The sequence below is a fragment of the Oncorhynchus keta genome, chromosome 19, assembly GCF_023373465.1.
Source record: "Oncorhynchus keta strain PuntledgeMale-10-30-2019 chromosome 19, Oket_V2, whole genome shotgun sequence".
In the NCBI taxonomy this organism is placed as follows: domain Eukaryota; kingdom Metazoa; phylum Chordata; class Actinopteri; order Salmoniformes; family Salmonidae; genus Oncorhynchus; species Oncorhynchus keta.
The window spans coordinates 68,985,554-69,005,099 of record NC_068439.1 but is presented as its reverse complement, the minus strand read 5'-3'; the positions used below and the strand labels follow the sequence as shown (position 1 = coordinate 69,005,099).

At 42.7% G+C, this 19,546-nt stretch overlaps 2 protein-coding genes and 1 pseudogene across 5 annotated transcripts; all 3 read left to right on the top strand.

The window, feature by feature from the left end:
• Positions 1-509: 509 nt before the first annotated feature.
• Positions 510-1,169, top strand: LOC118398773 (small integral membrane protein 8-like; annotated as a pseudogene).
• Positions 1,170-1,298: 129 nt separating this feature from the next.
• On the top strand, positions 1,299-4,596 carry LOC127909459 (uncharacterized protein C6orf163 homolog). The gene is made up of 2 exons (XM_052471144.1): positions 1,299-2,793; positions 3,459-4,596. The coding sequence occupies exons 1-2, from the start codon at positions 2,774-2,776 to the stop codon at positions 3,853-3,855; spliced, it is 417 nt and encodes a 138-aa protein (XP_052327104.1). The 5' UTR covers positions 1,299-2,773; the 3' UTR covers positions 3,856-4,596.
• Positions 4,597-4,683: 87 nt separating this feature from the next.
• On the top strand, positions 4,684-19,485 carry si:ch211-241j12.3 (uncharacterized protein LOC566552 homolog). Of its 4 annotated transcripts, XM_035794452.2 has the most exons (24): positions 4,691-4,762; positions 4,866-4,937; positions 5,266-5,340; positions 5,463-5,583; positions 5,692-5,794; positions 6,652-6,765; positions 6,844-6,960; positions 8,025-8,185; positions 8,479-8,625; positions 8,908-9,010; positions 9,251-9,379; positions 9,491-9,676; positions 9,897-10,153; positions 11,856-12,905; positions 13,017-13,125; positions 13,466-13,573; positions 13,924-15,516; positions 15,618-15,740; positions 15,860-15,988; positions 16,122-16,314; positions 16,514-16,638; positions 16,772-16,962; positions 17,205-17,338; positions 17,422-19,485. In XM_035794452.2, the coding sequence occupies exons 2-24, from the start codon at positions 4,916-4,918 to the stop codon at positions 17,652-17,654; spliced, it is 5,523 nt and encodes a 1,840-aa protein (XP_035650345.1). In that variant the 5' UTR covers positions 4,691-4,762; positions 4,866-4,915; the 3' UTR covers positions 17,655-19,485. The 4 variants fall into 4 exon arrangements, 3 of the variants coding, with proteins under 3 accessions (XP_035650344.1, XP_035650345.1, XP_035650349.1); XM_035794451.2 differs by having other exon boundaries at positions 4,690-4,762; positions 5,463-5,794; XR_004828682.2 differs by lacking the exons at positions 16,122-16,314; positions 16,514-16,638; positions 16,772-16,962; positions 17,205-17,338; positions 17,422-19,485 and having other exon boundaries at positions 4,684-4,762; positions 5,463-5,794; positions 15,655-15,740.
• Positions 19,486-19,546: the final 61 nt, after the last annotated feature.

Genomic DNA, 19,546 nt, shown 5'->3' with positions numbered 1-19,546 from the left:
AAACACTGAACCCGTTACCCGTTGTAGGATATATAAGTCCATGAGTTCATGTTGCGTTGCTGAATGAATGAAAAGATATAGAATTGTATCTAAGTTCAATGATTATTTGAATGTCCCTTGCAAATGTTGACTTCTTTGTAGCTATATTGGTCATGAATTACAACTTGTGCCATGCATTTTTTATAGGTATTTCAGGTGTCCTATGACTTGAGTGGTAGTAGTGGATAGGCTCACCTTTCCCCATGTTCAAGGCTAGCAAGCTATTACACTTTTTTTTCTGAATTCGGGGAAAGCACGTTCATATAAAATCGTTTGATGGGTGTCTTGTATACTGTAAGCAAAATGCCAAACCAAGGGTCTGACTTACAGTGACTGAAATGCTACTGACTTGCCTTGTTAATTAAATAAAGGTTCAAAAAAAAAAAATACAGAAACCATAGTGTAGCCTACTCCATCCACAAGGTGGCGCTCTACTATTATAAGGACGTTACTATTATAACATGCAAACAATGTGTTTTTTCTTGGAGTTCTTTGACTGTTAGTCATGACTTCCAAAACAAGTGGACGGTTTGTTGTGGATGCGCTATTGGTCGTTCCAAATGTTTTCCATCATTAATAGCGTTTCCTCAAACGCGTTGCACTTCTTTATACAGTAAATGTAAACCTTATCCATCTCCTCAACTAATTGCACAATGGCATCTGGAAGCGGTAAGGAGGCTCCGAAAGAAGGGGACTTCAGGATGCCTGGCCTTAGAGGAGCGAAGACCACCACGCTTTTCCGATCTGTCAACACTGAGCTCACCGTTAGACCCGTAAGGCCTAACTCACTGGTCACTATTATATTACGGACAATGAGTCTGCTTGTTCATCGGTATCGTCTGTTATATTGTCGATGCAAATTGTGTTTCCTTTACAGAACAATCCAGTGATGGCATTTGGACTTGTGACAATTTCCTTGTGTGTGGGCTACCTGGGATACCTTCATGCCACCAAGAGAACGACCCGCAGCTGTATGACGTTATTGACAGTGAAGGGGAGGAAAACGTCTAAATGGGACTGATCAAATCAGATGTGCAATATATCCTGAACATTATTGTGGTAAAAATGGCTTTGCCTGAAAGCACTGGATCTATGTAATGACGATGGTTATTAAATATTGTTACAATTAGGCAATAGCTCTTGGATTCATTTATGAAACTATTGAAATAACAATTTACCATCGAGTAAGGGTAAAAATGTAAAACTCATAAAAGCATATTGAGCAATTAGCATCAAGCAAGGAGCTGAATACCCAAGTCATATACGCGCTACTGAAAACTGACGATAGTATTGTAACGACCCTGGGTTTATAAGCGCGGATATCGACTCTGCCGCATGAGCATGCTTTTGAGGCACGGTCGATAGCGCACTGGACTTCGGGCTAGAAAGTCGAGGGTTCGAGACCTGCTCCCTGCTGTTTCATTACAGTATCTTCTGAAGGGGGGAGTTTTGTTAAGAGCCTCCGCAGACACTTCGCTTTAAACGTTAACACTCATCTCTTGGGGTGCGATAATGGAAACAAGAAATGTATATTTCATATTAGCAGCATAAAAAAACATGTATAAACAAAAGTTTACATGACTACACACCTTTGTAGGTTTAGGGTTCCCACACGACCACATTTCCATGATACATGGCTTTTTTAAACGGAAAACAAGAGTGGAATACCTTTGCAAATTATATTTATGCGTCTCTTAACACTGCAAACGGCAGATGGACGCCACAAACGTGTTGTCACTGAAAAATACGGTCGGCTGCGACTGTTGTTATAACAGGTTAAAACAGTATGCCGCAAGTGTGTATTTTGCATTTGTGGAATTATTTTGATATGAAAGTAGAGTACCGCAATTGAGAATCGATTTATGTTAGATGGAGTTACTTTAGGCACCATTATTGGGCTTAGGAGCTGACCAGTGCGAAAACAGCCCCAGTAATTGGAATGTCTCAATGAGCCACGTGCGTTCCAAATAGCATCACAATTGATTATTATTTTTCCTGGCACATGCATTTGGAGTCATAAATTCTTAGTTGTTTTCTTCAGCAAGATAACCTTTTTAGTACTTCCAACAAATCTCTGTAACTAGATTTGATTAAAGCAAGATATCCCGCCCCATGGGGTGAGTCAAAGCTACAATAATTACGTGCTCTGTGAGGTCCACTGTATAAGCTAAAATGGACACACTCAAAGAGCAATGGAAACCCAACGTGGGAACCCTCAAAGCTTCACAGCATCCTGCCACTCTATCTAAAGGAGGTCATAGATGCACTGCAAGAAAGCGAGAGCCCACAAGCTGTGCTCTCACAGTTTTGTATGGAGACCCAATGAAAGAGCTGAAGCAGTTGAGTACTCACTCAAACATCATTGGTATGCCCACTCCTCCTTTACTACATCCACTCCATGTATCAATGGTAGCAGCCTGTAACAGATGTGTAAGTGACTGTCACATTGAATTGCAGATATAGGAGAAAACATACACCAGTATTACATGACAGAGTTTCAAAAAGAGAAGGAGGAGTGTATTAGAGCTGCTACTGAGAAGGCGTGGGGCAAGGTACAAAAATGTGCTGCTTTTTGTTGTTGAATATTGCGTTAGGTCTGGACTACAATACATTGCAAGAGGTTTTGTTAATGATATGTCTTGCATTCAGGCTGACATGGAAATTGAGAAAATAGTGTTACAGACACTTCAGTGGGCCAGAAAGGAGAGAGAGCTCTTGAGGAGGAAAGTGGAAAATGCAAACTCTTACTTGCAGGTATGAGGACAATTATCAAAGGAAAACAATTGTTATTTGTACATGTCTATAGACTATATCAATTGTTTTATAAAAAGCTGTAGACCCACAATTGCCATGATGCTCAGAGCTTTTAATAGAGTGTAGGGTTGGCTATGTGTAAGCCTATGTAATCAATTGAATTGCCTCATGACATCCTCAGGATACCTTGGTTGAGTATGATATCAAAACAAAGCGCAAGGTCAGGTCCGACATTGAGAAACTGCGCAAACGAAACGAAGAGAGGGCCTCTCAGGAGATCCGAAGGGCCATAGAGAAGATAGCCCAGCGGCATGCTAAGAGTGTTGTGAGAACCCGAAGAGAAGAGGAACAAACTACTGCACACGCTGCCACTATCTTGGAGATGTTGGTAGACATATGTGATCAGAGTGATAGCTACAGTATTTCAAAAGCAGCTCATGGGTGTAAATTGGTGTAATGAGTGAGATTTGTGTGCTTTTTATAGTCAATAGTTTTCTAGCTTGGTTGCCTGTCTGTTTTTGCCATCTTGGAATTGTCGTGGCAAACATGCTTGGCTTGACAATGATGACAACGGAGGAGTAGGCAAAATCTCAAATGGATCTGTGACCGGCTAATGATTTTCCTTTTGTGGTTCACAAACTCTTTATGTGATATGTTTACAACAGGGACTTCATGCTGCAACCGGAGGATGCGAAGACTGTGGCCAGCAAGAAAAAAGATGAGGTACTGGTGGAAGTGAGGGCAGTGATGATATCCAGCATCACTGGCAACATCGAGAAAACCCGAAGGGAGGAGATGGATATTGCCCAACGCAACATAGATAAGGCAGAGGGGCGGTACAAGGCAGAACTAACTATCTTGAAGGAGTCAACACAAGCACTGGAGACTCTGCTGGACAAGACCATCAGGGACCTCCGTACAGCTGTAGCCGATAAGCAAGTATATATGGATGACCTGGAAGAAACAAGGGCAGCATTTCAACATTTCATCAATCAGCAGTTTAAAGAATTGAAGCCTGATCAAGCTGACTTTATCCTACCATCAAAGAAATGTACAGGTTGAATGACAAGTGAACGAATAGAAGCCCAGAAAAGCATGCTCTCGTTGGCTCATCACAATTGGTCAACTGTAATAAATCTGATTATCCACATTTATTTATTTATTTTTATTTCACCTTTATTTAACCAGGTAGGCAAGTTGAGAACATTTACAATTGCGACCTGGCCAAGATAAAGCAAAGGAGTTCGACAGATACAACGACACAGAGTTACACATGTAGTAAAACAAACATACAGTCAATAAATAATACAGTATAAACAAGTCTATATACAATGTTAGCAAATTAGGTGAGAAGGGAGGTAAAGGCAAAAAAGGCCATGGTGGCAAAGTAAATACAATATAGCAAGTAAAACACTGGAATGGTAGTTTTGCAATGGAAGAATGTGCAAAATAATGGAATTTGCCATTTGTTTGTGTAATAATTGCAGTACTTTTGTCTGTTTGATATCTGATCATGTGATTATGCCAGGCATCACAAGTACCTGTCATATAGGCAGGTCACATGTTGATTTCAACAACAAAACTTTGGTAGGTAAAAGTGAATTTCATGATCTGTAATGCCAGGAATGATTTACGTTCTCATTAGGTTGAACTGTGTTACATCTCTTTGAAATAATCTGTGCGTGCCATTTATTGTTCAATGGTTTATTTTATTAGCATTGCATGATCATGAATCTCAAAATAATAAAATATAAATACAGCATTGCATTGCTGCTTGCCATCAATTCACAGAATGTTGACAACGAGGCGTCTCTCCATGCAAGTCACGTTCTCGTTATCTTTCCCCGCCCTCCGATATTTGAAGTTATAAATGAGGGCACGCAGCTTCCACTCAATGGAATTGCTCAACCGCATGATACCCTGTTCGGAATGAACTCAATATGGCGGAAACAAGTGGACTAGATCCCAGGTCTCTTGTCCAACCGACACTCAAATATAATGATGTATTTTAGATCGTTTAGTTAGGAAATATGAGAGGATCGATTCTAAATGTTTTTTTTGCATTCCGGCAGGAAAAATAACGAAAGCTTCAACATTTGGAAAGGACTGTGAGAACCCCACAATGAGCCACCGCCAAGCAACAGGTAACAATCGAGTCAAGTGCACGCTGCAGCGTGATAATTTGTTAAATTTTTACGAAGTTATTATGATGTTGCAATCTAATATCACGTGTTATGGTAGCGCTTTGTTTGTGGTAAATGAAGTGTGTAAAATGTGCTTGCAAATAAGCTCTGTTCTGATGTATTGTCGTGAGGGTAGTTTTGCTACTTATTGGCTGCAGTTGGGTTGGGTGGGGAGGGGGATTGGAAGGCGCCGGACGCTCTGGTTTCTAAGGTTAGTGGAAAAACACCGATGAAATTGTACCCAGGCATGTTTCTAATGTAAATATTCGTTTCGCACAAATACTTTCAGAATTCCAAGTGGCCTCCCCCTCCCTTCCGCTGCCTCCAGATCATGTGTTGAACTCGGGAGCAGTAGTTTTCCCTGGTAGGCTATAATAAACACTCGATTCATTATTTGTATGTTACAATGTGTAAAATGTAAAAAAACAATAACAAATCATGAACTGTAACAATGTGCGCATGAAATGATTGTATTTCTGTCAACAGGTGCCTTTGATCAGCATGGATGTCCTCTGGTTCTGTTCCCTGTGGACTCTCATGGCAGTCTTTCAGATCTAAGCAAATCTGAAGTGGTTGACTTCATACACTACTTTCTCTGTTTGTACAAGTGTGTACCTACAATGTATTGTGTGTTTTTTCTTTTTTGCAGATGTATATTTAAGATTGGTCAACTGGAAGTCATGTTGAGCCTCACTGATGCCACTTTGTTTTTTAGTAAGAAACAGGAGAAGGAGAGCTTGGTTTCAGTTGTGGCTGATTTGAGACAAGCCACTCTTAATACAACAAGGTTCATTGCTGAAACACTTCTTCTCCTTGAGGTATCTATTCTATCATTTTGCAGAAAAACATCCATATCTTGAATAATTTGAGGGAACATTTCATATTTTGTACAGACAAAGATTTCATGTTTTAGATGGCTTGTAGGCATTGCTCTACAGTAATGGTAATAGTTGGTTCTTAAAGTAGTGCTATTTAGTACACCTCAATCCACTTTTGCACAATTAAAAATAATAAGTTGATTATGTCTTGGATGTGTTGACAGTGAGTCTGTTTTTTGTATTGCTGTGCCCAGTTCAACCACAATGATTTTGTAAAGCACTTCATAGCTCCACCTCGGATTGGCCTTTCTGGTACTCCTAGCTCATTAAGTGTTCTTGTCTGATGTTGCTCTTTAGGGCATAATGCGAAGTGCGTCACTTCCTGCTTGGATGATGGTTATGGGCTAAAATACTGAAGCGGTGGCGGGTAGGGAGATCACATGCTGGATCATATGCCTTCAGTTATTTATTAAGCTCTAGTGGAATTGTATGAGGAATTGCATTATCTGAGCTAAATTGGTTAAGGTGTTTGGAAATCTGCCATACTATTCAGCTGTCTGTGGCTCTTTGTCTGATTACATATCATTTTGAAAATCAATCAAATGGTATACTCTTTATGTCCACAAGCATACTAATGTGTACATTTGATTTCGTCATTTTTGATAATGGTGCAGTGAGTCTTGATGTCAGTTTGTCCTCATTTGTCATGGCCACTGAAAGAACTGTGGTGCTCACTAAAATTCCAAATTTGGGGAAGACATTTGTGCCCCACCCAAGTTGTACTACTAGGTGTGTGATTTTGACTTGTCATTAAGTAATATTGATGAAAATTAACATAAATGTCTTGCCCCATCTAGCTTCATAGGAGGACAGTGCACACTGTATACATAATTCAACCGAAAAAGAAAGATGTTCTGAAACTATTGTTGAAACTTCTGGTACCATCAAAGTCTTATGTTGCTCTCTTTAAGGTAAGATGGGTTCACTGTCGTCACCTTTCATATTGTGTGTGTGGGGTGTGTGTCTAAACATCCTTTTAATACCAACAGAGAGTTCTGCTGAAAGCGGTCTTTGACCTTTCCAACTACATTGATAGAAGCCAGTTGACTGCATCTTTAGGCGGCTACCTGGTTTACTGTCATCGAAGTTGGGTTACCTTTGTCAAGGTTTGTTTCTTACAATCAAATACACGGACTGTTGTCATTTCATCCTGTGGTGTTTTGCTTATTGGTCAAGTGGAAAGTTATGCCAGCTGTAAAATGCTTGTGTCCATTCATTGGCATGTAATCTCAGCAGAATTCTCAGTTTTCTTTCAAAGAATTCCATTGACTGCGTCAGAACTCGTTCTGTAAAATAATCACACTGGACTTTTCTCATGATAAATCTTAGGCAGTACATGACTAGTCATGTCGTGCGTGTAATGTGATCTTAAAAGGACAGTCTTGTTTGCCACAGCGAGCTTTGGCAGTAGATGATCTTAGGATCAGTCATAACTCCACTAATAGGTTTAATACACGGCAGCATTGTCCTCCTTTCCCCGTCAGGGGTCAAAGGACGACCTCACTGCCTCCTATCCTCTGCTTTTGATTTGTTGCCTGTCTTAAGGATGAAATGAATAAGAGAGCGGGAGAACTCTGCTTCCAATCCAAGCTATTTACTTATTTCTTCCACTAGTGAACATCTGTGGTAGATTCAGTTAATGAATCTATCTGGAGAGATGAGTGTGCAGTTAGTGACTCAACTGTGTCATCTGTGGGTAGAGATTTTTCATTTGCGAATCCATTCATGAGTTTCAGTGATGTGGCCTCTGACCCATTGTTACCTTGGTGAAGCTTGCGCAATTGCAGAGTGCAATCAGTGGACCTCATTACCAAGTGAAAGGCGGCCTCTAACCATTTGATCATATTCACTCATGTTTGACTGGGTATTCACCCATGTTGACTATTCATTAGTACTGCTGAGGGCAGTCTGTTTTGAGATGCTATAATGTTTTCTGTTAAAATGTTGTGCTGTTACAGTAACTAAATGGACATTCTTGGTAGATTGAGTAGGTGAGCAAATTTGTTGTAGATTTTGGTTGTCTTTGCCTATTGGTTGGTGGTTGTACAACTTTGACAAGCATGTGAATAATGCTTTTTTGATGCTAAAGGATTTACTTTATTGTATTTTTCTTTCTACTTCATCTCACCCTCATTATCCTTCTAACTAGCTTCTTGGACTGTTTATGTAGGAGATAGATGGCTTTGTTCAGGAGTTTCTCTCGGTGGTCCAGAGGCTCCCGTCCTCCATCTCCACCCTGCAGACCCTCTCCAGACAGCCTGTCCCCTCTGCCTTCACTGAACTGAAAGCCTTCTGTTATACCAACGAGGCCAAGTTCCATATGCTTCGGCGGTAAGAGACTCCGTTTTCACCATTGGGCTCTCATTCAGTTGGACATAACAAATGCCTACTTTGGGTAGTACATGTGTACGCCCAGTTGCTCTACATATATATAAAGCTGCTGTACATATGCACACTTTCTAAGTGCTTTTAATGGCTTAAGTTACCTGCCTAAAGTTGCAACGCCTTTTGAAGGATTTCCTTGAATCTATGGACTCTTGTGCCCCTGAAAAGGCTGAGTGACTGCATATGTACATATTATGTACAGAGGACATGTTGAACTCTACTATCCTTGTGGTGTGTAGGGAGCTGGGGTTGGATGAGCTGCTAAGGCACTGTGAGTGTGTGGTGGAGAAGATGCGCTACCCTGAGAAGAACTCATGCTATCAGGCCATGGTCGGGACAGCCCTCTTCACCAACACAGCCTTCGACATGCTGCAGAACTACAGCAGGTACTTTACTGTGTGGTATGCACGGTCACTGCTGACGAAGTAAATGTAGGCAGGCTGGCATATAGCGTTTTCCTTAGGAGTAGGGTGTGCATTTTATTTGTTTTTGAAGTATAGACTTGCATATTTGACACCAAATTACTTTCTATCTAGACAAATCTGTCAATGGATAGATATTGTGCAAGTAATGTACACAGAACTGTTCTATTTCAAGGTTCATAGTATTCTGCTACATTGAGTCTTCTCCCCAGGTTGAAGGTATCTTATTGTTGTTTTTGTTGACAGGATAACTGTGGCTGTGGAAAAAATTGAGTTGCTGTGGCAACAGGCCTTTTCCAAGGCCCACCTCCAGCTACAGGTCTTCCAGCTGCGTAATGAGGCACAGCAGGTTTGTTAAAATACATAACAACAATTATTCTAAAATGTTGTTAATTAGGGCACAAAACAAAAAAAAAATTAAAATGCTTTGCAACGGAAAACAAAAATTGGTCTTTAGTCCAGTCCTTTCCTGTTTGTCAGTTCTTCCATTTGGTGCCTAATGAACATGACCCAGTTGTCTTGCCTTTTTCCATTTTCAGAGGCTTATTTAAATGTTTAATTATTTTGCTTTATTTACCTCCACTTGCAGTTAACAGAACAGATTAAAAGCCTTCAGAAAGAGAAGCTCCAGCCTTACAGAATAGAGATCTCTAAAGATGCCAGAAGGGCTGAGATGTTAATGTCAGAATTCGAGGCATCGATCTATACCCCTGCCATGGTAAATCTAGGCTACTCTGATATTTTCCTCCTAAGATTGGTGCATTGCCATATTCGAGTTGCTGTATGGATCCTTAATGACACAGCGGTGGTTTGTCCTCCCTCTTGTCAGGCCCTGGTTCGCTGTTCTGAAGATGTGATCCACACATTAGTTGAGGTTCTGCCTCCTGGTGATGTCCAGACCAGGGAAGAGTGGGTGCAGGATCTGGACAGACTGAAGGAGAACTTCCACGCTGCTGTAGAGCTCCCTCATCAGACCCTCCGAACAGTCTCTGACTTCTACCACTACTACACAAAGGTAGTTGTCCACTTGCACTAATGTCTTATGATACCTGATTGTGCATGCCAACTTTATATTATACTGAAGTGGTGATGTAATTGAAATAGACTACAATTAGAAATTCTTGAAATGACAACATTTTACATGTTTAGGTCCTGTGATGTGTATGTGGTGTTTTGTGGTTAGACATTGTCAATTTAATCTGACGTCATGAACTAAATTTCTTTCATCTCAACAGGCCAATAGTTGGTACAACATAGTCCTGTGTGAGAACTTTCTCCAAGACCTTCTGTGGGGTGTGAACTATGACCCCCTCCCCAGGCGGCGCCACCCGCTGGAGATGCATGGCCCTGTCCCTGTGTGGAGGCAGGCAGTCTGTGACTTCCTGAGAAACAACCCCTCCCCGGACATGGATGAGCTGGTCCAGCTTGCTCACCTGGCCAACGTCATCCCTGACGCCCACCTACAGCAGACTGGCAAACAGCTATCACAAAGGTGAGAAACTACTGTTGCATAATACTGTTTTATACCACAGTGCAATTTGGGTATTAAGGGGGGGTATTAAGGGAGGGTATTAACTACAGACTTCTCTAGGTACACTACTCAAAAAAATAAAGGGAACACTAAAATAACACATCCTAGATCTGAATTAATGAAATATTCTTATTAAATACTTTTTTCTTTACATAGTTGAATATGCTGACAACAATCACACAAATTATCAATGGAAATCAAATGTATCAACTCATGGAGGTCTGGATTTGGAGTCTCAGTCAAAATTAAAGTGGAAAACCACACTACAGGCTGATCCAACTGATGTAATGTCCTTAAAACAAGTCAAATTGAGGCTCAGTAGTGTGTGTGGCCTCCATGTGCATGTATGACCTCCCTACTACGCCTGGGCATGCTCCTGATGAGATGGCGGATGGTCTCCTGAGGGATCTCCTCCCAGACCTGGACTAAAGCATCCGCCAACTCCTGGCCAGTCTGTGGTGCCACGTTGGTGGATGGAGCGAGACATGATGTGCTCAATTGGATTCAGGTCTGGGGAACAGGAGGGCCAGTCCATAGCATCAATGCCTTCCTCTTGCAGGAACTGCTGACACTCCAGCCACATGAGGTCTAGCATTGTCTTGCATTAGGAGGAACCCAGGGCCAACCGCACCAGCATATGGTCTTACAAGGGGTCCGAGGATCTCATCTCGGTACCTAATGGCAGTCAGGCTACCTCTGGCGAGCACATGGAGGGCTGTGCGGCCCCCCAAAGAAATGCCACCCCACACCATGACCCACCGCCAAACCGGTCATGCTGGAGGATGTTGCAGGCAGCAGAACGTTCTCCACGGCGTATCCAGACTGTCACGTCTGTCACATGTGCTCAGTGTGAACCTGCTTTCATCTGAAGAGGACAGGGCGCCAGTGGCGAATTTGCCAATCTTTGTGTTCTCTTGCAAATGAAAAACGTCCTGCACGGTGTTGGGCTGTAAGCACAACCCCCACCTGTGGACGTCGGGCCCTCATACCACCCTCATGGAGTCGGTTTCTGACCGTTTGAGCAGACACATGCACATTTGTGGCCTGCTGGAGATCATTTTGCAGGGCTCTGGCAGTGATCCTCCTTGCACAAAGGCAGAGGTAGCGGTCCTGCTGCTGGGTTGTTGCCCTCCTACGGCCTTCTCCACGTCTCCTGATGTACTGGCCTGTCTCCTGGTAGCGCCTCTATGCTCTGGACACTACGCTGACAGACACAGCAAACCTTCTTGCCACAGCTCGCATTGATGTGCCATTCTGGATGAGCTGCACTACCTGAGCCACTTGTGTGGGTTCTAGACTCCGTCTCATGCTACCACTAGAGTGAAAGCACCGCCAGCATTCAAAAGTGACCAAAACATCAGCCAGGAAGCATAGGAATTGAGAAGTGGTCTGTGGTCCCCACCTGCAGAACCACTCTTTTATTGGGGGTGTCTTCCTAATTGCCTATAATTTCCACCTGTTGTCTATTCCATTTGCACAACAGCATGTGAAATGTATTGTCAATCAGTGTTGCTTCCTAAGTGGACAGTTTGATTTCACAGAAGTATGATCGACTTGGAGTTACATTGTTGTTTAAGTGTTCCCTTTATTTTTTTGAGTAGTGTATTTGATCTGGTGACTTATCACTGTTTTTGCTTTGACCCTGGCGCTTTCTTTCTTTCAGATGCATGAATCTGTGTAAACTTCTGACCTGTCCAGGTGTAGTACCTATCAACGACCTCCAGTCAGCGCTGCAGTGGCAGTATGAGTTTCTGAGAGCCAGCCACAGGGAAGGACCTAGGCCACACATTAACCTGGCTGTAGGCAGAGTACCTGAGGCCAGTCTCAACATTCCAGATGTGACGTTTAGTCACAGTAGAACCTCTGGTTCCAGATCTGACAGCCACACTAAGGACAACATGCACAGCCACGGCTCTCTCTCCAACCTCAAGCACCATCAGGCCCCTCTGGGTACGTCTCCTTCCAGTGCAGTCTCTGGGGCTGTGTCTGCTGTAGGGAAGCCTCCCTCCCTCAGCTCCTTTGACTCTGGCTTTGATGGAGCAGGAAGTGGCCACATGGAGACAGGAGCTGGGCGAGAGGGATGGGAGGGGCCGTCCAGGGTACCAGGCACCAGGGACTCCATCAGGCCCATCACCAGGCAGCCCAAGATCTACGAGGAGAACATCTCCAGCGTGTCTGACGTTGAGGAGCGCAGGGAGGATTTTGACTTTGGCTCCATGGGCAGCACCTCAAGGGCCAGCATTCAGATCATCCCAAAGATAACTGTGGACTCGATGCATTTTGAGATCAAGCTGAAGCGTTCGGCTACCCTGCCCCATAATCCATGGCTCAGTCTGCCTGTGGAAGACCTTGAGAACTCCTACACGGTCACCATCACTCAGAACCCATCACAGTCACCACAGTTGCGGGACGTTAAGAACCCAAACCCTTCAGAGTGCTACCACCACAGTGACCAATTATCCAACTGGTCCAGAGACCAGCCCACACAGACAGAGGTACAAACCAACCCTCAAAGCAGAGGGGCACAGCCCAGCGACAGTATCCTACAGGCACAGGACAGCTTTGATGACTCGGAACTGAGTGCCATTCGGGATCCCCTTTCAAGCACCATCACAGATGCAAGAGATGGGCCCAACTACACTGCAGAGAGCAGCCCCACTCTACTCTGGGATACGTATGACTTTCACAACCCCGAACAGGACAGCTGTGAAAGGTAATGACACATTATGCTCTAGTCTCCTGACATGGTCGTCATAGGTGCCCATTGTGCCTAGTAAACTATGAAAGCCAAAGCACTCATCTTGTTGCTGTTTGATTTTTGCAGGATAACCAGCTCCATGACTGAAGTCTCGTTAAATGACTGGGACCTGAAGGAGCAGGAGGGTCTCAGGAAGGTAGAGGAGATCTTGGACCGAGCAGCTGGAATACTAGAGGCATGTTGGTACAAATGTTAAATGGATTGTCTTCATGCTGATGCAATAAATGGTTTGGCTTCTCAGATTTGCACATTACTGAGATTGTTAATAGTGACCTGAACCTAGGGTTGTGAAATTCCAGGAACGTTCAATAGATTCCCTGGTGTTCCAGAAATCCTGGATGGAGGATTCCCAGAATCAGGAGGGAATAAGCAGCAATTCAGAATTCTCAACCAGGATTTCTTGAAATCCAGGGAATTTGAGTTCCTGGAATTTTGCAGCCCTCCCTAAACCATGGCGTAGGCCAATAGCTTGCATTTGTAAACACTTCTCTTAACTTTGTTTTTGTTTTTTACAGGAGGAAGAGAACGTGATGGTACAGGAGCAGATATTGGCTGTCCTTCTGAAGACTGAGAGCACGAGCAAACCGTGGGAATCATGGGGCAGTGAGGCGCAGGGAAGTGTGGTAGGTCATGATGTAAATGTGTACCTCTAGGTCAGATGTGGATCATGGAACCATTTAAGCTGGTGAACTATGAACAACGTAGACCACTGTCCATACATTACAAATTGGATTCTATAAATTATTTTTTATTTTTTCGCAATAACTAAATGCACTTGTCAACAAATTATACCCCCCCCCCCCCAGAGATTTGTAAGAAAGTATTGTTTTTACAAGATTGAAAATAGATTTAATTTAATACAAGCTAAGTTTATTTTGTTTGTCGGACTTTAAATCATACTAGATAATCAGCTGATGGGAATCTCCACTTTTATGTTTCTGTTATTAATAATAACAATGTTTTTGTTTTCTAGATGTCCTCCAGTGACCTTAAGGCACATGGTGTCCTGGGCCTTGATGACAGTCTTGCCTCTGCAGACACTGACAACCAGAGTGAATGCAGGTCACCAGAGGCAACTAGTGAAACTGTGGCCTCAGAACACAGCATGGGCCACAATGGACGGCTGACTGAGACTGGGTTGACTGGTCTGATGTGCCCTCAAAGCAGCAGGGGAGAGTTGCTGAAGGAGCTGAGAGGACTGCATGTTCTGGATGAGCTCATCATGGAGGAGAACCTCAAGATCCACCAGCTTCGCCGGGCTGAGAAGCAGTGCCTTGATGAAAAGCCCACTCAATCAGTGGTTTCCCGAAGTACGAGCAAGGAGAGGCAGGAGTTTCTATTAGAACTAGCGAGGGAGAAAAGAGAAGTGGAGGGGATGGAAAATAGCCTAGACAAAGAGATGACAGAAGAATGTCAACTCAAGAGGATGAGCAGAACCAGGAAAGTAGTGAAATGCTCAGTAATGGAAAGGACTTCTAAACTTAACTTGGAGGACCGTGCACTCTGTGATAATCTTATATCAGACAATAGGAGCCAACACCACAAAATGAAGCACTTGCCATCCTTACCCCAACACTCCATAAACCTGGATCCTAATGAATCCCTCAGTATTACTGCAACCCCATGTCCAGATTATGCCAAAACCCCTGTATCACAAACATGTGTTCAAAGTGTAAATGGTCATTCCCCACATGGTGACGTTAATATATCCGGCTGTGGTGATGCCATGGTAGTTGACACCCCCAGCTACTGTGATCTTACTGATCACAATTCACAAGTTTTAACTCTACCACAAATCACTTCTGATCCCAATGAATCTATTGAAGAGGTTGGCATCCAAAGCCACGAGGGTACAGAGAAAGATGTAAGATCTGGGGAAGCCTTTCAAAGTTGCACACCAGAGACTACCTCCCTTATATGTGAAATGTGCCCTGAACATGGAGCATTTGACCCAGGGGCTAATGCCAACACCTCTGTGCCTAAACCAAGAAAGGCATCTGTTCCTGTGAATGATAAAGGTCAAGAACTCAAAATTCCAACCAAACCCATATATAGAACTCTCTGCCCTGATAGTGATTCTGACCCTAACCCTAGGCTCACACCGCAAGTTGCGCTCAATACTCACCCGAAGCCTAAAGAGCGAAACCTCAAACCTACAAACAGTTCTCCTAATCCTGTTCTGAGTCAAGATGTGAATAAACACAGAAGTGACAACAATGACAAACCCTTCGCTGATCAACAGGCATCCTTATGTAATGACCCTTTGGACTTCCATGAACAGTCAACGCTAGGCGGCTGCTCTATGGGATCAACATTAACGCTTGTTGACTCTGACTGTGTTCAGATAGAAATCCACTGCTCCCAGAAATCTGAGGATGTGTTAACACATTTGGGGTCTAATTCTGAAGAGCTATCTCGTATGTCTGCTGAGGTAACATCTGGATCATGTGAACCAAGTGGAGCTGATGAGTGGAGAGAAGTAGATGTCCCTGATGGGTTTCAGAGGTGTGGTACTGCCAGGAGATCACCTGCCAATCAACCCAATCACCACATCCCCACCAGAGACGTAAGGCTTTAGTTAGACGTCCACATTATTCACCATAGACCTGATTATTATACTTTATCTTTCGGTAAAATGTGAATTGTTAGGCTTTATTTATTTTTTAGATGACCAATTTCAAGACCCCTATTGTGCTGGACACAGGGTCTGGTTTGATGAAAGCAGGGTTTGCCGATCAGGACCTCCCGAATACGATATTCCCAAATATCATTGGGCTGCCAAAATACGAGGTAAGGCAACAGCCAAGTATGTGGCATCTATACTCTTGGGCTGTTTTTCATCAAGTTAAGGTCGTATTGGCCACCATGGCTTTCCCTATGTGCAGACTTTCTTTCTAATTTGCCATCAGGAAATAATGAATGGCTACTTGGAACGGGAGACCTATATTGGACATGAGGCTCAACATATGAGAGGAGTCCTGGCACTGAAGTATCCCATGAAGAACGGAATTATACGCAACTGGGATGAAATGGAAAAGGTTGGTGATATATTGTTGACCTTAATTTTATCCAATATTCTGTATGTGCTTTAGTGGTGCGTTTGGGAGTACTGATGAAGCCATAGTATCATACTGGTGGTTTTGACCTCACTGCTCAATTGACTGGTTTCAGATTTGGCACCACACATTCCAGCAGTTGCATGTGGAACCAGACGATCACCCTGTCCTACTGACCGAGGCAGCCATGAACCCACTGGCGATCCGTCAGCGCATGGTGGAACTCATGTTTGAGTGCTTCAATGTTCCTCTCACCTACGTGGCCATGCAGGCAGTGCTGGCACTTTATGCAGCAGGGAGAACCACAGGTAAAACGAGCACGATTATATACAAATATGTCTAGTCGGTTAACATATTTAAGGCAGTTGTATCCCAGAGTAGAGGACAGTATGCTTTCAAAGACCTGTTTAAAGCTAGAATATGAGACTGTTTACTGTACATCTACTATTTGGTTGAATCGTTTTGAATATGGCAGATAATCATTAGAGTATCTGTTCCTCCTACTAGGTGTAGTGTTTGACTCTGGGGATGGAGTGAGCCATAGTGTGCCAGTGTTTGAGGGATACTGTTTACCACACGCAGTGCAGCGTTGCACCTTGGCTGGCCATGATGTTACAATGCACCTTAAAAAGGTATTTGATATTAACGCATAATTATCTGTATGTATTTGGGACAGGGATTTGGTCTAAAACAATAGTTCAAAATGATGATTACTTGAAAACAATGTCCATTACCTGTATTGTGTGCCACTCTCCTGTGTACCAGCTTCTGCAGGAGCAGGGTTTCTGCATGCGCACTTCTGCCGAGATGGAGATTGTGAGGGAGATGAAGGAGAAATGCTGCCGGGTGTCCCAGGACTATGAATATGAGCTAACCTGTGGAGGGTCGGCCAGCAGTGCGATGAATTACACCATGCCTGATGGCCAGGTCGTTCACCTCAGCACAGAGCGGTTCAGGTAACCATCTAACAGGGCCACTGTATCCTCACTCTGAAGATTTAACACTCACCCTAATGAGTTTGGATAATTAAGTGTTCTGCTTTGTCTGAGGTAATTGAGACTAAGAACTGTTAAGTGTGTACCTTTGCAAACGGTGCCATTTATTGTTCAGTTTTGATTATGGTGCTACCAAGTAAGCTTTTGGATAGCCACCAAGGGTTGGCTAAGATCTGTTAATCGGTGCCGTCTTCCATCCACAGGGCTCCTGAGATTCTTTTTAAGCCAGAGCTGATTGGACGAGACCATTACGGGATTCATGAGAGTATTTTCAAGTCTATCCTTAGTTCAGACATTGACCTCCGGCAGAGTTTTTTGGGGAACATTGTCCTATCAGGTACATAGTTTTTGTTTTATTAGTTGCTGAATACTTGTCCACTCAACTGCCAATGTCTGAATGTATTTATTTCCCCTGTGAAGGTGGAAATACCCTGTTGGCTGGCCTGCCTGAGCGGCTCCAGAGTGAAATTAGAACCATGGTGCCTACAGACTTGGGGGAGTGTGTGCGGGTGAAAAGCCCTAAGGACAGAGATTTCTCTGTATGGTGTGGAGGTGCATTGCTGGCCAACATGTCTTCCTTTGCCTCGGCCTGGATCAGCCAAGAGGAATACGAGGAATATGGCCCCCAGATTGTTTTCAGGAAGTGCTTCTGAGCTGGACTCGCCTGAAATGTATGGGTGCAAGTTCTTACACATGTGCAATAGAGTATAGTGCCTAGTTTCTACGTCTGTGCTTTTTATACGTTTTTTTATAGTTTTCAATTGTGGTGTTTTTGTACTACGTCCTTCATTACTGATGTTCTGCACTGAGACTTCCAACGATGTGGTACTTTGAGTGTGATATAAAATGTTTCTAATGTTGTCGGATCAGACAATACTTGAATGTTCTGTTTTATGCTTACTGTGGCAGAAATCCTGTCAAAGGAAGATTAACTTACTTTCTAGCTATAGTGCTTGTCATGAATCCCCTGATCAGGATCTGGCCTTACGTAAAGAAAGGTGACTGATTCTCTTCTGAATGACTCCTAAAAGAGAGTAACTGGGATGGGTGTGCCTCTTGAAATATTAGGGTGTTTTTCTACCCTTTTCTCCACCTTTTTATTTTTAGGAATATGACAAAAGGCACTTGAACCAGGTATTTTGGTGATGGTAGGGAAACCTATCTATTTTATTTAAGGGCCCATTTTGAGCAATCTTTTCCGTTTCTGAGGAGCTACTACGACAATGCCACTGCTCTAGCAAGGTCAATGACCAGAACTGTATGTAATGCCCCCAATTTGAGTAGTTTCTCAGTTCATTTTCCTATTTTAAGATGAGCTTTCTAAAGTTAATCTGGAAATTGTCTGTAAATATTTATGTTTTAAATTGGCGTTCTAAAGTTGTCTTGGAATAACTTAACCTAAAATGTCCACGTTACATTTTCTGTGTCCACTTGGTGCGATACTGTAGTTTTCCCTCCAAGACTTGTAGCTAAATCAATGCAGGTGAAGAGTTTAGTATGTTGATGCCACCATGCCTGAAAAGTAGACTGACTGTTCATTTTACTTATCCATTTGAGTTTTCCTTCTGTCTTGAGTCTGCACTTAGTGTTGTTTAGGGTATGTTTCATGTACCAAGTATAAGGCCTATATTGCGCAAGTCCTGAATTTAGTGTCATTATTAAGCTGTATACAATCACTGTTTATTGTGCATTGATCATTAACATACATTTTTGTTTGATTTGGCCCTTGATTCAATGTACTAACAACCTCTATTCTTGACTGGTATGATTTGTTTGTTCACATTTATTTATTTTCATATTTGACTTTACATGTTTGTTCACAATATATTGACTTTTTTGACTTGTGAAAATTGAGTGATCTTTCAACTTTTATGAATGGGTCATATCTGACTTAAATGCATGGTTTTTCTAAGTATTTTGACAGCAAATACCTGAATTTGATGAGGATGTTGAATTTTGTTTCATTGAGGCTACCTGTTAGCCATGTTGGCTATGCCCTTACCATTTTATTGCTTTCTTTGACTTCCTATGGATACTATGGACAAGCAATTGGCCTTATTAGTTTTAACTTATTTGTATCAACCCCATTGTATTTACAGTAGACTTACTAGTATCTAGTGTGATTCACTCATTACATAGCTGCCCTTTGATTTTGGCACGATTTTTTTCTTGTTCTCTTCAATGTGTTTTTAGAACTGCCACGTTTTTCTACTCTAAAGAAGTGGGGTTGCCATGTGATCTTAATCACAGGTCTTTTTAAATGGAGGTCTGAAGCGTTCCCTGTGGGAAATGAAAAGGCCTTATGAGGGCTGAAATTTGGAGAGGGATGAATAGTCGGCTCATTTGTTAGTTGGTGGTCAGAGATAGAATTGAAGTCCCAGCCTCTCGTTTTTGATGGTATATTCCATGCTCGAGTCTTGCTATGATTTACTTAAACCAAGTTGTATGTCAGGTCTGTTTTTTTTAATAAATATTTTTTATTTATCTGACTTGCATGTTTCCATTCCATCCTCCATAAAAAAATTACCTGCAAAGTAATAACACC

What these genes read in the sequence shown, in the direction of transcription:
- LOC127909459 (XM_052471144.1), top strand. Translation starts at nt 2,774, where the DNA reads ATGCAAACTCTTACTTGCAG. An exon ending in ATGCAAACTCTTACTTGCAG is followed by an intron (nt 2,794 to 3,458) that starts GTATGAGGACAA and finishes TGTTTACAACAG; the next exon opens with GGACTTCATGCTGCAACCGG.
- si:ch211-241j12.3 (XM_035794451.2), top strand. Translation starts at nt 4,916, where the DNA reads ATGAGCCACCGCCAAGCAACAG. An exon ending in CGATCTATACCCCTGCCATG is followed by an intron (nt 9,380 to 9,490) that starts GTAAATCTAGGC and finishes CCCTCTTGTCAG; the next exon opens with GCCCTGGTTCGCTGTTCTGA. An exon ending in ACCACATCCCCACCAGAGAC is followed by an intron (nt 15,517 to 15,617) that starts GTAAGGCTTTAG and finishes TTTATTTTTTAG; the next exon opens with ATGACCAATTTCAAGACCCC.